Consider the following 17,892-nt stretch of genomic DNA (forward strand, 5'->3'; position numbering starts at 1 on the left):
TGGCCTGCTACTGGAAGGGCTTTTGTCAAAAATTTGGCATTATCCTACACTTTACCACTGCATACCATCATCAAGGCATCAGGCAGATGGAGAGAATTAACCAGGTTCTTAAAACCTTCCTCCATCTATATGTCAATGAGAGACAAGATGACTAGGCCACACTATTACCATGTGCTAACTTCTCACATAACAACCATGTTAGTAGTGCCACCGGCTCTTCCCCTTTTCAAGCTGTTTATGGCAAACATGTAAGAGTTCCCCTGCTGCTTCTTCTCTTAGCGCCTTGCCCAGCAGACCGGCTTACAGCATAAGAATTCCAGGGCCTATGGACACAAATCAATCAGTTAATCTCAAAGGCCGCAGACCAGCTCCGCAATTCCAAGAGGGAGACCTGGCCTGGTCAAGTATACAGTAGCTACGCCTCTGCATTCCTGGTCTCCAACTGGCACCTCGCTTTATAGGCCCTTTCCCGGACTTACATCAAATTGAACCAGTAACGTATCAGCTTAAAACTTCCTGCCACCATAAGGATAGACAATGTATTCCACGTCTCTACTGAAGCCACTGGTTCTTTCCTGGCCACCCCAACAGTCTCCCAAATCCAGAGAGGTTTCTTCAGAAGAAGACCTGGACTATGAGGTTCAGGAGATTTTAGACTCTCGCAGACGACACAATAAATTGGAATATCTCATAGCGTGCAAATGTTATGGTCTTGAAGAAAATCCCTGGGAGCTTGCAGTCAATCTCAATGTACCTCTGCTGGTGAAAGAGTTCCACTGTCAATTTCCCTCAAAGCCGAAGCACTGGACCTTAAGGAAGTTTAAGGGGGGGGGGGGGTATCGTTACATTTAGCAGTTCGCGGGACGGTCCTGTGATTCGTGATACTCGCCCATCACCATCAACCTGCTGGTCTCTCCATCATGTTGGGACGCTGCCAAACGCTCGTTCCATAGCTCAGGACGCCACTATTACCACCAACTCTTGGAGCTCCTTCTAGGTGCTTGTGCAACGGACTGGGCACGACAAAGGGCCCGTAGCAGGTAAAGGCCCGCAGCGCCCACCATTGACGTCATTGGCTCAGGCCTATATAGGACTCTCAAGCATTCTTCCCTTCATATCAGCAACAGGTTGCCTACATCATGTGTAGTTGTGAGTTGCTGCGTCTTCCTGCATTTTTGATCCTGTGCATGCCTCGTCTCTCCAGCCCAGCTTGCCTCATCTTATCCAGCCCTTACCTTCCTTCCTGCCTGCCCTTCCGTGTCAGTCCTTCTCCTTATCTCCTCCATCTTCTCTCAAACTGACTTCTGGATCTGATCCTAGCCTTTCATCATTCTGCCTGTAGCCTGCCTCTGACTGTTCTTCCTTGCCGCCCACCACTGATTCTTGCCTTTATGTTGACCCTTCTAGCTTGCCACCGGGCTCTAACACTAGCCTGATACTAGACCTATGCCCACACCATCTGCTTAGAGACTCATCTAAGACCTGCCAACCCCTGAAAACAAAGGGCTCAACCTAAGGGGAAAGGGGTTGGTATAGGTGAAGTTCCTGATCCATCTCTTCCTAGCATAACTCCGCCAGCTGTTACTGAGGACCTACGGGACATTCCCTGTAGGTTGAGTCAACCTAACCACAGCACAAAAGACCATGAAACACTTAGGGATCTTTTGGGGTGGTATATTCCAACTAGATCATTATGATCTACTGAGTATGCTGTCCTTAAAGAGTTTAAGGCTGGATTGGATGCAGAAACCAGCTTTCTAAAGTAGGAGATTATTTAAAAATATTTATAAACCACCTACCAACCAAAGTGTGCACAAACTATACTTTATAATCCAATATCAGAAACAAACAGTTGAACCGGATTTGAAATTCAGGCATGCTTTTAAATCATGCCTTTTCTGACCTGCCGTAAACTCTTAGGCTAATAGGGTGGCCCTCCTCTTAATTTTAAGTAATTTTTCCATAGTTTATTTGATGGTAGGTACATATATGTCACCACTGACTGAATTTATGGTTATGTCTCTAATATGTATGTTTTTTTCTATATTTAAAATTATGTTAAATTATATTGAGAAAGGACTACTTAGCTGATAAATTTCCTTTTCTCTAATGAAGACAGGTTAATCCATGACCAGTGGATTATGCACCTCTACTAGCAGATGGAGACAGAGCAAATCTGACGACATAGTCTATATATATATATACCCCAGCACTGACATCAGCTTGCCAGAATTCTCTACAAAAGCCAACTGTGGACAAACTAATACTTGATTATAACTTTTAAACAGACAACTCAAGTACTCAGTCAACAGGAAACACTGAGTTTAGACAAAGAGGGTAACCATCACTAATCTAGGGACTAAAACTGACACCAGCTATCCACGGACACGCAGCTACTCAGGAGGACCATAGAACCACAAACTGGCAGCCAAGGGCAGAAAGGCAGATTAACCTGTCTTTACTAGAGAAAAGGAAATTATCAGCTAAGTAGTAATTTCTCATTTCTCAGCATTCAGAAAGGTTAATCCATGACCAATGGGATGAACAAAAGTACTCCTGAACAGGGTGGGAGGCTGCCTGTGGTCCAACCAACACTGCATGCACAGAGGCTGTGTCCTCCCAGACCTGCACATCCAGATGGAAATACTTGGAAAAAGTCTGTAAGGAGCAGCACGTCACAGGTTGGCAAATCTCGACGGGAGACAACAATTGAAGCTCCTCCCATGACACCTTCTGAGCCCTAGTGGAATGAGCCCTAACCTCCTTTAGGTAACGTCTACCCAGCATCCACAAACACGCCGTGATAACTTCCTTAACCCGAAGGGCTAACGTAGCCCATGAGGCTAACTCACCCTGTTTATCTCCACCGAGGAGAACAAAACAGGTGTTCAGTCTTCCTAAGAAGTATTAGTAATCTCCAATAGCGCATCAGATGCCTCTTGACATCCAAGATCCGCAACAGACAATATTCATCCACATGTCTCTCCCTGTCGAGCATTATCAGGGTAATCAATTAGTTCAAATGAAAATCCGAGATCACTTTTGGCAAAATAGGACAGAACAGCCCGAAGTTGGACCACCTCCTGAGTCACCCGCTGGATCAGTTCTCAGCAAGAAAGCGTCCGCAGCTCGAACCTGACATGCAGAACAAACCACCTCGAGAAACAAAGTCTTCAAAAAATTAACCTCAAGGAGAGACTACGCAGAGGTCGAAAAGTGGAAATTGTCAAAATCCTAAAACCAGATTAAGGCTCAAAAAGGGCACTAGCAACCACAAGGGAGGTCGAAGAGACTTCACCCCTACAACACCAGGCCACATCTGGATGGGCCTCCAAGGGACTGCCATTCACCTAACACTTGAAACAGACCAGAGCTGCCACCTGCTCCTTCAAGAATTTAAGGGCCAAGCTGTTAAGTGACCCATCCTATAAGAATTTCGAAATGAGCAGTATCTTAACCAAACGAGGATGCATGCTTCATTCCTCACACCAAGTTTCAAACACTCTTCAACCCGAAAGTAAGCTAAAAAGGGGGAGAACTTTCGTGCTTGAAGCAAGGTGGAATTGACAGCAGCGGAATATCCATGCTTCAGCAACTGAGCCCTTTCAAGGATGATACCATAAGACAAAATCGAGATAGATCTACACAAAGAATAGGTCCCGGTGGACCGGTAACTGGAAAGGAGAGTCCACCAGGAGCCTCTGCAGATCTGAATACCATAGCCTCCTGGGCCAATCTGGAGTCACCAGAAGCACCAGCCCCATGTGTCTTTCGATCTTCCAAATCACTCTGCCCAACATGGGCCATGGAGAAAAGCATAGCGAAGCTTGCCTTCCGACCACTCTTGTCGAGAACATCGATGCCCAAGGGCTTCAGATCTCCCCAACGCCTGAAAAAAAGGAGAAGAAACCTTCACATTGTGTGATGTTGCCAGCAAGTTTAGAAATGGTAGGCCTTATCAGCCCACTATGAGCTGGAACGCTTCATCCGAAAATTCCCATGCTCCTCGATCCAGACTGTCTGCTGAGAAAATTGACTCTTACATTGTCTTTTCCCACAAGGTGGGAGGTGGAGATCTCCTGAAGATGTACCTCCCCCCCATTAGAAGAGCTGGAATATTTCCTGTGACACTTGCTGGCTCTTGTTGCCTGCCTGGCAATTGATATAAGCCACTGTTGTCACACTGTCTGACAGTACTTGGAGCGCCTTACCTTGCAAGCAGTCAATGAACCGCAAGCATGCCAACCAAACAGCACATGCTTCCAGACAATTGATGTTCCAGAGAGACTCCTCTGCACTCAAGTGCCCCTGCACCATCAACTCCTGACAGTGAGCCCCCGAATCCTGGAGGCTCATATCTGTTGTGAGTACCAGACAGTCCTGTGTTCATAAAGAAACATCCTTCCTTAGAAGATCCACTTCCAACCACCACTGCATTTGGATGCTAATCTCGACCAGTAACTGAAGCCGTATTGAGAAGTCCTATGGACTCCATTGTGCAAGTAGTGTACACTGAGGAGGATGCATATGTGCCCTTGCCCATGGAGCCACTTCTAGGCTGGCTGCCATCAACCGAGCACCTGCAGGTAAGACCATACTGCTGGGCGAATTGCTTCTGTCAATTTCTGAATGAAACCTCTAGCAGGAACACACAAGACACTCCAGCATCTGAGACGGTTGTACATTGCTCTTCATCAAGTTCAGTACCTAACTTAGTTACTGCAGCAGGGAGACCAACCTTGTGTGAGGCCTGAAGTCTCTCTTCCATGCTCTTGGCCCAAATTAGCCCAATGTCTAGATACAGGTGGACCAGAATGCTATCCTGTCTCAACATTGTTGATACCACCACCAGACCTTGGAGAAGGTCCTGGGCGAGGTGGCCAAACCAAAAAGTAGCGCTCAAAACTGATAATGGTGCCCCAAAACAGCGAACCGCAGAAACGTTGATGCTCCAGCCAAACGCGAATATGAAGATATGCCTTTTACAATCCAGAAATGTAAGAAACTCCCCCAACTGTACTGCCATTTTCACCAAGCATAAGGATTCCATGTATAAACGAGCCACTTGCAATGATGATTGACTCCCTTTAGGACCAGGATGGGGCAAAAGGAACCCTCCTTCTTGGGTACAATGAAATAAATAAAATAATGGCCTGTATTTTAAGATCTAGAATCATAGCCCACCAGCTCAGGGGCTTCGACAATGTAACCTCTACTGCCAGCCTCTATTCTGGAGAGTCGCAGGGAGATGCCATGAAGACATCCTGAGGAACACAGAAACTCCAGAGCATAGCTGTTCATTATCATCTCCAGAATCCACTGGTCTGACATGATCTTGACCCACCTACGATGAAAGGAGTAGGCAAACCCCCATTTCATGTTCTAGGAGGTAGGTTGGCACACTTTCATTGAAGGGGCTGTTAGGTATCACTACCCGAGCCCACGCCCCATCTGGGCTGCCTGGGCTGAAAGGACAGACCCACTCAGAGGTCGAGCCTTCTAAGAAGTCGCTCCTCTGTAAAGTCGAAAATGTCTGAAATCCTTAGCATAGCCACTTGTGCCGACAGAGTGCGGTGCCTCCTTTTTATCCTCTGGCAATCAAGGAACCCGGGACTTACCCCACCAATTGCCCATTTACTCCAACTCGCTCCCAGAACAAAAATAATCCTTTACAGGGAAATTTCATAAAACCAGACTTTAAATTGTATCAGCTGACCAAATTCTCAGCCACAGCTGATGCCTGACTGCTACCACTGGAGCCACCCCTCTGGGAAAGGGACGGACCAAGGCGCAACCCGCATCCACCAAAATAATGGCTGTCTTTCCATCACTGTCCCGGTATTCAACACAGTCTCATCGACTTCCTGAAATAGAAGCAAGGAAGCATGAACCACCAGGGAACAACAAGAGGCTAACTGCAATTCATTACTATCCCCTGAAAGGCCTGCGAAAAGATAGCCTCAGTTCTCCTATCCTGTGTATCCCTCAATGCTTCTCCCCTTTCTACAGGAAAAATTGTCTGCTTGGAGATTGCACTCACCAGCACATCCACTGTCGGAAAACGCAACTGCTCTCTCGCTGCTGGAACCAGGGGGTACAGCCCTTCCAAGGCTCGTTCTTTTTTAAAATTAGCTTCTGGAGCATCCCAACCAAGACCAACCAAGGTAACTAAACTGCAATTCTTCTTTGGCTCAGACATGGAACCAGCACCTGGCACTCCCAGCATCGTCAGTGTCTGGGAGAAGAGAGACAGCAACCCATCTATATGGCTCCAAACCCAGAGGGATTTCTCCATCCTCCAGGGAGTAAGGATCGCCCTCGTCATTCGAGCCATCAGATTCCCCATCAGTGGAATCCACAGCAGGTCGAGACATACTCAGACGCTTATGTGCGGTACAGACTTGCGGGATTCTGAAGCTTGCAATCCTGAACTTCCAGGTTTGGCCGGCTCTGCTGAACATGCCTGTAGAAGGGACTGCAGCCCTTGAAAAAACTTGCACCCAAGAAGGGTGGAAGAATCCATATCAAAACCAGAGGCTGTCAGAGTGGCCTCTGCTGAAAATCCAGTTAGGGAAGTCCTAAAACCACGTGAAACTTCTGACAGATCCCCTCTCTGGTCCCATTCCTGTATCCTGCTCAGCAAAATCAGTGAGAGACAACTTTCCCTGAGCCTCCAGGCAGAGCTGCCAAGACTAGAGGGGACACCCTGCTGTGATGCCAAAATATGGCAAGCAATGCAATTCACAAGACGCTTAGGCTTCATTGCTACCGGCGTCATTGATAAGCCGTCCACCAGCAGTACGCTTATAAACAAGTGTCTGACAATTGTGCGTCCAATTGTGCATTTGCATAAGGCAAGCCCGGACAGGATGCCCAAAAAAAAGATACCCAAAATTAGGACGTTCAAGTATGGGTTGCCTATATTTGAGACTGGATGTCCCATAAGCACGTACTCGCACAAGGATTTGATGAACGCTCGAACTACGGAAGCCCAAAATTTGAATGCCCAAACCGTGCAAGTCCAGACAGATGCCCAACCTGAATGTGAAGGCACGAACTGACATCAGTCACCATTTCACGGCACACTTGCAAAGAAGGTGTGCAAATGACACCGCAGTCTACTACACAGCATCTCAGAGAAGCCTGAGAGCAGGGCCTTGCCAATAGGCTGCTCACGAGCCAAAGCTGCCATGACTTCCCAATCCCCTCACAGAGGCAGGAACGAACGTCGGATTGGCGTGCCAAGGTTCGGAGACCAGACCAGAAGAGGAATCCCTAAAATTCTCTCTCTCTCCCTTACCTGAGCTCAGCCCTTCCTGGCTGAGTACAGCTTCTGGACCGAGGCACTCAACTGAGGGAGGGATCATCAGATATCACCTCAGGAGAAACAGTATGTGATTAATCTCATTTTTTCTCCTTCTTTCTTTCTGTTTTTTTGTGTTTTTTTTTAAACAAGCAATCCCCAGTAGGGAGATGCACATCCATCTGCTGGAGACTGAGAATACTGGTGAGCTGATATTAATGCTGAGGTATGTATATACCATGATGTCTCCATTTGCTAGTAGAGGTGCATAACCCATTGGTCGTGGATTAACCTGTCTGAATGCTGAGAAATTCATGCTTTTTATTTGGATTTATTTTTGTACTACTATCACTGTGGTCAGTTTTATTATATTCCTCCTATCCTTGTCGTAAAGTTACTCTGAGCTTGGATTTGGTGGCTTATATAAGCTCATTAATTTGAATTTACTGAATTGGCGATAATCAGGTTTAATTGCACAAATGACCGCAAACCACTCACAAATACAAATTCTGTCCACTTCCCCCCCCCCCCCCCCCTCAGTAGGTATATTCCCCATCTCTGCTAAAAAGTCTTCACTAACTTGTTACGAAAGGGTCACTCATTTAAAATTTTTCCTCTACCTGAAGGAATTCTTATAGTAAATCCTGTGCATCTGGTTCAATATGTTCTTTTTTACTTCTAAATCTGGAACAAACTCAGGCATTTAAAAATGTTGCATATCTTCCAGGTTCTGTACCTGGTTTTTTTCCCTTTATTAGAACAGGCACCCTTCCCTAGAGCTGATTATTTTCTGGCTAACTAAATCCAACTAAAAAATAATTTGCCTTGGTGAAATCTTCTTTGGTTCCTCTTTTTCATATCATTCTGTAATACTTAAAGTTTTTGTACTTAATTTTTAAGTTTGTATGATTCTTTGACTTAGGGTATCTTACAAAAAAATAAATGAATAATAATTTCGCTATTGCTTGCATAATTTTATAAAACATCATTACCATTTTAAGAAAATTGTTTCATAGAAAGATAGAAATCAGAGAAAAATAGGCATACAGAAAGACTGAAAGAGCTTTAAGAACCAGCAACTCACAAGGGAAAGAGACATATGCATACAATCAAATCTAACTCATTTTAAATATTACAATAAGGCTTTTCTGCATGCATATTCATGCCTTCCCTGCCCATTATAGCTGAGCATATATGAGGAGTTTGCTTACCGTAAACAGTGTTTTCCGTAGATAGCAGATGAATTAGCCATGCTGTATGGGTACATCCTTCGTGCCACTAGGTGGCGGAGCTCTCAAAGTCTAGTAAAGTCTTTTAGCTAGGTGCTCCCACCCTCCTATATCCTGACAGGATTACCTCAGGCTCCTCAGTCAGTATCAAAGCAAGGTAGGTATGCTAGAACTGTCTGGGGAGGCGGGCGGGTTAGCATGGCTAATTCATCTGCTATCTATGGAAAACATCATTTACGGTAAGCAAACTTGCTCTTTTCACGTAGATAAGCAGCTGAATTAGCCATGCTGTATATGGGAGTCCCCAGCTGACGTATTGAGCAGCCAGTATGTGTCATTTACTTTTTTTTTTTTGCTCAATACGATAATAGTGGTGGACAGTCCCTATGAAGGCTGTATTTGTTTGGAATTTTGCACTTCTGTAGGATAGTCCGTCGCAAAAGGATCATCCACCGTCTGATTGTGTAAATACTGGTGGGATGTGAAAAAGTGTGTAGCAATGACCATGTCGCCGCTTCACAGATATTCCTAAGAGGCACTTGATGGCGAGAGAGGCAATCGAGGTTGCCAGTTATAGAAACATAGAAATGACGGCAGAAGACGACCAAATGGCCCATCCAGTCTGCCCAGCAAGCTTCACACATTTTTTTCTCTCGTACTTATCTGTTTCTCTTAGCTCTTGGTTCTTTTTCCCTTCCACCCCCACCTTTAATGTAGAGAGCAGTGATGGAGCTGCATCCAAGTGAAATATCTAGCTTGATTAGTTAGGGGTAGTAGCCGCCGCAATCAGCAAGCTACACCCATGCTTATTTGTTTTACCCAGACTATGTTATAGAGCCCTTATTGGTTGTTTTTCTTCTCCCATGCTGTTGAAGCAGAGAGCCATGCTGGATATGCATCGAAAGTGAAGTATCAGGCACATTTGGTTTGGGGTAGTAACCGCCGTAACAAGCCAGCTACTCCCCGCTTTGTGAGTGCGAACCCTCTTTTCTTCTCCCCTGCCGTTGAAGCAGAGAGCTCTGCTGGATGTGTGAAGTATCAGTTTTTCTTCTCCCCTGCCGTTGAAGCAGAGAACTATGCTGTATATGCATTGAAAGTGAAGTATCAGGCTTATTTGATTTGGGGTAGTAACCGCCGTAACAAGCCAGCTACTCCCCTCTTTGTGAGTGTGAATCCTTTTTACCACATTTCCTCTTGCTGTTGAAGCTTAGAGCGATGTTGGAGTCACAGTAAGCATGTGTATGTTTATTTAATAAGGGTGTTGTCTCCAGGCAGTAGCCATCATTCTGGCGAATCACCCACTCTTCATTGGCGGCTTCTTGACTTTATGGATCCACAGTGTTTATCCCACGCCCCTTTGAAGTCCTTCACAGTTCTGGTCTTCACCACATCCTCCGGAAGGGCATTCCAGGCATCCACCACCCTCTCCGTGAAGAAATACTTCCTGACATTGGTTCTGAATCTTCCTCCCTGGAGCTTCAAATCGTGACCCCTGGTTCTGCTGATTTTTTTCCTATGGAAAAGGTTTGTCGTTGTCTTTGGATCATTAACACCTTTCAAGTATCTGAAAGTCTGTATCATATCACCTCTGCTCCTCCTTTCCTCCAGGGTGTACATATTTAGATTCTTCAATCTCTCCTCGTACGTCATCCTATGAAGATCCTCCACCTTCCTGGTCGCTCTTCATGGACAAGATGTGTCCCTAGTGTGGCAGATAGCGAGTGCGACTTTCTATTATAGCTGAAATGGAGATAATTAGATATCTTTGTGGATAAATGTATTTTCGACACTGGATGCCTATAAGCATCTGGATTGACGAGAGAAACAGCTGTGATGGTCGACTGGGTGATAGAGTGCGACTTTGTAGCCAGCGCACGTTTACCATGAAAGGTATGTAAACTTTGCCTCATTGTGATTTGCAAGAAATTTTGGATGGAACCTGGGCAAAGTGAGGGTCTGGTTAATGCAGAAGACTGGGTATTAATGTTAGTGGAAATTTCGGGCAAGTGCGGAACTAAAGATAAAGAGGGTAGTGAAGCAATGCTTGCGACACACTTGGTCTTCCTGTAGAAGTCAAAGCGACCAGGAAAAGCACCCTCCCTGAGAGGTATCGAAGGTGACAAGTGTCCAGAGATGCAAAGGATGAAAGACATTATCGGTTCAAGAATCATGTTAATGTGCCACGGCACCGGTGGTTTTGTAAAGGTGGATGTAGGTGCAATATGCCCTATATGAATCTGTATACCAAGGAATAACATGAACTAGGTCCTTCATAGAGATGAAGGCGATAAGCTATTATGGTGCGTACAGGAACTCGTAGCGAGGAGTCGCAATGTCCCTACTGTATAGTACATGGAGGGAGGACAGAAGTCAGCCAGGTAGGCAAGTCAAGGGGGATACACCCGTTGATTACCCGGTAGCGTGGCGGGACAACTCTCCCGGTACTTGAATGTGATGGATAGTTCTCCTGAGAATAGGAGAAAAAAGCGTTGATAAGTGAGCCCGTCAATCTCCATGCCCTAAGGTGCAGGGAGGAGTGGAGAGGATGCTCCCTTGTTCAGGGAAGAAGCCGTGAGCTGCATCCAGGAGAACTGGGTTGCGAATCGAAAGCCACCGTAGACAACTGTACCATGGACATCCTGGCCATGATGGCCATGATCCTGGCCATGATGAGGAAGAGATCCGCTTGTTTTTTTGGGGGTTTTTTTGTGCATATCCGTGATTATGGTTATCCCCTGGTCTTCTATGCATCTCTGGAGTGTTCGAGAGATGATTGGTATCGGAGGGAATGCATAAATATGTGTTGCGACCAATGGATGAGAAGGCGGCTGGAGTCTGAGTGTGCTCAGACCAAAGGAATAAGTTGTACATTTTCCTCTTGTACAGTGTTGCAAGAGATCCATTTATAGTTATACCTCTTAGTGAGAATATCTCTTGAGTTACCTTTGTATTTAATTCTCCTTTGCAGGAGTGAAAAATGATTGAAAGGAGATGGATATTCAGTGAGCATGATCTAGCATCTGAACTGGCTCATCATAAAGATTCCAAGAAGCGGATTCTCTGGTTTGTTGAAAAAGAACATTGGAAGTTGGATTCCGTGTGAATCCTGACTATGAGTCCCTTGTGGGGGATCCTGGAAAGTCAGACGGGCACGTGTGACCGCTGTGAGCTCTGGAAAGTGTATGTGTGTACGAAGTCGATAGAACTTGTGTCTGTAATTCATTCAGAAGCTGTGGTGATTATTATAATACGCCACAGGGAACGCAGAGGGAGAGCCCGTTGATATGGCAATGGGAGGAGCTACCATTGTGAGACCACCCTCTTTTTTTTTTATGGAGGGGGGAAGGGTTGGTGTAACACCCCTTGCACTTCCGCTTATCCACTTCCTGAAAAATTATTTGTTTCCAAGGGATGAGTGAACAATGTATGGAGAAAAATGGAGTTCATTGGTGCTTGAGGCCGAATTGCAGATGGCGGATATGTAGATGCGGATGCGTAACTACGTAGATGGCTGCCTTACATGCCCCAGAACAGTTAGGGCTTGGCGAGTTAACACTGAAGTACTGTGAAATAGAGATGGAGACCACGTGGAGAGGGTTAATGCTCTCGGGTGAGGTAGGAAAGCCTTGTCATGAACTTTGCGATGTAGGCTCCTATGAATTGCAGGTTGAATAGGCTGCAATGTGGACTTTTTTTTTTTTTTTTTGTAGATTAGGAGTCCTAGGTTGCCTAGGTCAAAAACTGTTTGTCAAGATCGCTTCTTAGTAGCGGTGGATTGGACGGTACTAGGAGTCAATCATCCTGAGAGGAAAATATTGCTCCATATGACGACAAATGGTGTGCCTCTACCAGTGCCCAGTATTTGGTGAAAACTCTGGGGGAAGAAGCAAGGTCGAATGGAATAATCCTGTATGGGACGGAATGGTTGTCCGCCTAAAAAAAACAGAGGTCAACAGGCACTGGGGTGCATTAAAATGCAAGCCTATGCCTGTTTCAAAGGCAGTGCGGTCCCAGGATGAAGGACGGAAGAATAGACTTAAGAGAAGCCATTCTGTATTAATTATTACAATTTTCTTTAGAAACTGGAGGTACTATAGAATCTGATGTTTGCGAAATGTTAAGTGGATTACAGAGAAGACTCACTGATCCAATATAATGTGACTTCAGATTTGGAAAGAAGTGGATAAACTTCATCTCAGAGGTGATGATGGGAGCCTTATGACTTCGAAAAAGAAAAAGACGACTGGGGTGTTGGAGGTTGAGGATCCGTAGGATGCCGCGACTGATGAGGTGTCACAGTACACTGAGAAGTGCGTGCTGTTGATTAGCTTGGTGCCACGACAGGTGGCCCCCAACAGGAGTAAGGCATGAAGGTCATTTATTTAGTAATACATTTTTTTTTTTAAGTTGATCCTCGGTAGAGATCGAGGTTGATCATTAATGTGTTGACAAAGATAGAAGTGGAGGAGATGTTATGAAAGGGATTGCTGTTTACTGTTTCTTAAGCACTGTGTCTGTATTGGTGAACTGATTTCTGAAGAAATTGTCCGGATGACACAGTAAATATGCCTAGCTGTCGTGAAACAACTTCTCACATGGCGCCCGCATGTAACCACAGAAGGCGGATGGGTGCCCAGGTATCTTTCAAATCTTAAAAAGAGACCTCAGCTTTGGAAACGAAGTTCAGGAGGTGCCTCCACTTTTCTTAGAGGTCAAGGTATCGGGCAAGGCTCGTTGGAATTGTGGTCCTTTTTTTTATTTTATTTTTTTTTTTTAGAGCCTGCAAATAAAGAAAGACGCTTCAAAGGCAATGGTTTGCGAAGTACATATCGAGTGATTATGTATGTTTGTATGATATGTATGTATGATAATTATTTTCTACATGAACGTCGGTATATAAAAGTTCAAAATAAATATAATCGGCGGTGTTTTGGAATGGATCTTGGAGTTACAGACGTTTGCATCGCCGGCTCAACCATCACGGAGTGATACGGAAGGTGAATGTTAGGATATAAAGACGAATCTTTTATTTTGATTGCAAGTCGATGTGACAAATGTTGGGAAGTAAGAAGGGAAGTTTCTCAGGCAGTCTTCCCAAAACTGTCAACTGGGAGGTGTGGTAGGACCCACCGGTACAGTAGGAACTGGACAAAAAACTCCAGGTTGCCGATCAGCCTCACACGTAGAAGGGGACTGCTCCTGGGGGGGGTCATGATAGCACTTGACCGACCTTGAAGGACTGTGCAGTTGGTAGAACTCACTGTGCAGTTGGTAGAACTCACTGTGCAGTTGGTAGAACTCACTGTGCAGTTGGTAGAACTCACTGATTTCATCATATTCTTTGAAATATTTTATTACATGTTACAACAGTGCTTTATACCCTGACAAGAATTTGTTGGGAAATTTGTTGGTATATATATATATATATATATTTTTTTTTTTTTTTATTTTTTATTTTTTTTTTTTTAAACCACTTGTAGGCCTTCGCGTGGTTTGAGGGGCTCATTTTGTAGGTGTGATGCATTTGATGCGATGTTGGCAGGCGGTTAGCGGGCACAACAGTGGCAGTGCACTCGTTACTGGCACCGATGGACTGGCGTGCCCGGTGTTCATGTCAAGGCCTTGGCGTGCTCTATGCGCTCTGCGTCCACGCCAATGTCCTGGTGCGGCCGACCTTCAGTCTTGAGCAGCGCCTTTGTTTATTATTATTATTATTATTATTTTATTAATACTGGAAATAGGCTGGTGTGCCCAAGCTGGTGGCAAGACCACGGGCCATCGGCATTGCTGCCCTGGCGCAAATAATGGTACCTCGACTTGCTGTCACTCGAGCCCTGCACCTCATATTGAAGCAGTGGCGCCTGTGTCGATGTCTCGCTTGGGAATCCGCGTCGAAGTCTCAGTGCGCAGGCGCCTGCGTCGACGCTTCGACGCGTCCGCGTCAAGGACTTCGTGTTCCGGTACCCTTGTCGACGCCATGGGGCTCCGGTACCTGCATCGATGTCATGGTGCTCCGGCGCCTGCGTCAACGACTTTGCATTCCGGTACCCTTGACGACGTCATGGTGCTCCGGCGCCCGCATTGACACCAAGGTGCTCTGGTGCTGGCATCGATGTAGCGGCGCTCTGGCGTCCATTTTTATGCTTCGGTGCTTCACCCCCTCGTCTACTATACAACCATTTCACCTCCTGAATGTGGCATGGATGCCACGGAAGCTGAACTCGATGCTAGCCCAGTCGGACCCAGAGGCTACCGAGGAGGTCAGCAAGAAAGAGGGGCGCATGGCCCGATGAGAGTCCCCGGACACAGGGGATTCTCAAAAGTGCTGCCACAATGAAGGAGGGATTGAAGCCTCAGTGCGCTGGTGTATCAGGTCAGCTTGTCTAATTGCCATGAGTCGACTGACTGTGGCGTTAGCGCTCCTCCCTTGGATTTCACTTGGTGCCGGCCCCGGGTGAACCGTGAGGTTCCCCGAGAGGCGGAAAAACAATAGGCTGGAAGGGGGGGAGGAGGTGCCCCCAGATGTTTGTTACAATCTCGTGAGGGCAAGTCATCTGAGGCATTTTTTTATTTTCCTTCTTCTCTTCTTTCTTCTGTTTTCTTATCTTGATATGTAGATGTATTCGTTGTTTGTATTTTGTTTTTTATGAAGTAAATGTGAGGAGCAGGGAGAGCTCTGTGCATCCCGTTGCACGGAAAAATTTTGACTGAGGAGCCTGAGGTAATCCTGTCAGGATATAGGAGGGTGGGAGCACCTAGCTAAAAGACTTTACTAGACTTTGAGAGCTCCACCACCTAGTGGCACAGAGGATGTACCCATACAGCATTGGCTAATTTAGCTGCTTATCTACGTGAAAAGGTACAATGCACTTAAAATGTAAGGCTGTAATTCATTACTGAAACCTTCCTTTGGTAGACCATTAAATTGTCATCCCAGAAAAGTCAGCTCTTTCATAGAGCTGACTTCATAGACCTAAAAATAAAATGCATGGTTTATTAATATCCAACAGCCATTGACACAAAAGACATACAACTAGGGATTTACCATTCCAGTCAATCACTGCAGGGGTGGGGTGATCAGGCATGTTGTCCTCAAATTATGCAAGGAATCAATTCACAATTCCCTCCGATATTTAAAGACGTTATAAAATGAATTCTACACAAACCTGCTAAGCAGGCAGCATAAGTATAAACACATACCATGTTATTGCGGTTTGGTCCTGGACGCTCTCCGTCTAATCTTGTTGGCATTTTCAAGCCACCATACTTCTTCCAATATGTCCAACAGGATGCACAAAGACGGCACTGCATGTTAGGAGGACCCCAAGAATACCACTGGTAAGACTGTGTGGCTATGGATAGCAAAGTTAAAGGAAATTCTTAAAACAAGATTGTTTTTCAGATTTTATTAGCCTTTTTGAATAAATAACATTTCCTGATAAATACAAATGGACAATGAATGCTATCAGAATAGTATACCACAAATACGCTTCCTAATGTTATATTGTTGTTTATAGTTTGCCAAGAACGACCGAACTCTTAGATCATGGGTGCTAAATTTGTCTTCCCAAATCTTGAATGATATGTAGAAAGAGAACACAAAGATTTATATTTTTTATTTATGAACATCTAATATTCAGACTTTCCCAAATTAGTCACAGGACTACATAAAGCAAGTTTGTTTACCTGTCAACAAGGTTCTCCATAAACAGCAGAATGAATTAGACATTATTGCACATGAGATGTCATCCAATGGTGCCAACTTTACTGAGCATGTGCAGGAGTTCTGCTGTGTGTGCTGCCTCATGAATCCCTCAGCAGCGCTTAAGCTTTCCTGAGAGAGTTGACTCTACAGGAGGTTGGTGGGGGTATTAAGCAACTCTAATTGATGCTGCTGACTATGAAGAACCCTGTTTACAGGTAAGCAAACTTGCTTTCTCCAACTAGCAGGCATAAAATCAGCCATTACACATGGGGAGTCCTAAGCTGAGGGTTGCACAGCAGAAGCACTTAAAGACAACTTAGCCCCACCAAGTGAAGAGTGTACTACTGGATGAATAAGCAGTGCAGAACTGTTTGTCTGAAGTTACTGTTTCCTTGGGACATGTTCTCCAAATAGTAATAGGACATAAAGGTGTGCACAAATGGCCAAGTAGTAGCTTTGCATGTGTCTTCCATAGAAGTGGCCCTGAGATGAGCCACTGAAATTACTATGCCTCTCACTCAATGAGCCTTGACAGAGTCTGTAATCTGTAAGTGAACAAGTGCATAATAGCATGCGATACAGTCCTCTAGCCAATTAAGAACATAAGAACATAAGAAAATGCCATACTGGGTCAGACCAAGGGTCCATCAAGCCCAGCATCTTGTTTCCAACAGTGGCCAATCCAGGTCATAAGAACCTGGCAAGTACCCAGAGTTTGTTTGGCAACTGCCCTTCTCAATCTATTGAGACTAAATGATAGGAACAATTGAAAAACCTGATGGTAAGGTTGAGTTCTCTTAGATAATATGCCAAGAATTTCTTACAGTCTAAAGAGTGAAGATACCGATCTACTTTGTGCACATGAGTTCTTGGAAAGAATGCTGAAAGCATAATAACTTGATTAAAATGGCACGCAGACACCACTTTTGGAAGGAACATGGGGTGTGTTCATAGAACCATCCTATTGGGAAAAAACTGCAGGTGTGTTGAATATGAAGCCAAAGTGACGGCCACAAGAAACAACACTTTCCAGATGAAAAACTTCAAGTCCACTAACTCAGAAGATTTTGTGAGTAAAGCCAAGACTACTATGAATTCCCAAAGAACTGCAGATTTAGTATCAGAAGGCATGATATAGGCATCTTCCACATACTCATCTGCAGATCCTGGAGAAGATTATGAACTGGCATAGCCCCAAAATCTGCTGAGGGTTAAGGAATTAAAGGAGCCCAAACATGTCTGTTCTCAAGTCCTTTTCTTGCCTAATACTGCCAGAAACTTTGCCAGCTTATTCAAGAACCTGTAGAAGCAGAGATTCTCCAGAGGGGAGATCTTCATAGAAATAGCCATTTTAGTCTGGTATAGCAAAAATGACAAGAGGTGGATGGCACCTTATAGACTAACCAATTTATTGAGGCATGAGCTTTCGAGGACAGAGTCAGATGCAGAAAGGAGGTATGGTGTGACAAGTCCAAAAGAAGATCAAATGGAATGTACATGAAATCTTGGAATCCTGATCACAAGGGAACACTAAGCCATGAGCCAGATGATAAAGAAAAGGCGACAAAGACAGTGATCTCTGCTGATCCAGTAGAAAAACACCTGGAATGATTGCAGAGCGGACGAAGCATACCTTCTTCATCCTCTGATTCATG

At 45.1% G+C, this 17,892-nt stretch overlaps 1 protein-coding gene across 11 annotated transcripts in view; it reads right to left on the reverse strand.

Moving 5' to 3' along the window:
- The window catches only part of MTA1 (metastasis associated 1), an 885,916-nt gene that overhangs the window by 376,907 nt on the left and 491,117 nt on the right, over positions 1 to 17,892 (reverse strand). For all 11 annotated transcript variants that reach the window (XM_029598824.1, XM_029598817.1, XM_029598815.1 and 8 more), the window contains one exon: positions 15,733 to 15,884. In XM_029598824.1, coding sequence (XP_029454684.1) covers positions 15,733 to 15,884 — 152 coding nt within the window. The remainder of the gene's footprint in view (positions 1 to 15,732; positions 15,885 to 17,892) is intronic.

Source organism: Rhinatrema bivittatum, chromosome 4 (assembly GCF_901001135.1).
Source record: "Rhinatrema bivittatum chromosome 4, aRhiBiv1.1, whole genome shotgun sequence".
In the NCBI taxonomy this organism is placed as follows: domain Eukaryota; kingdom Metazoa; phylum Chordata; class Amphibia; order Gymnophiona; family Rhinatrematidae; genus Rhinatrema; species Rhinatrema bivittatum.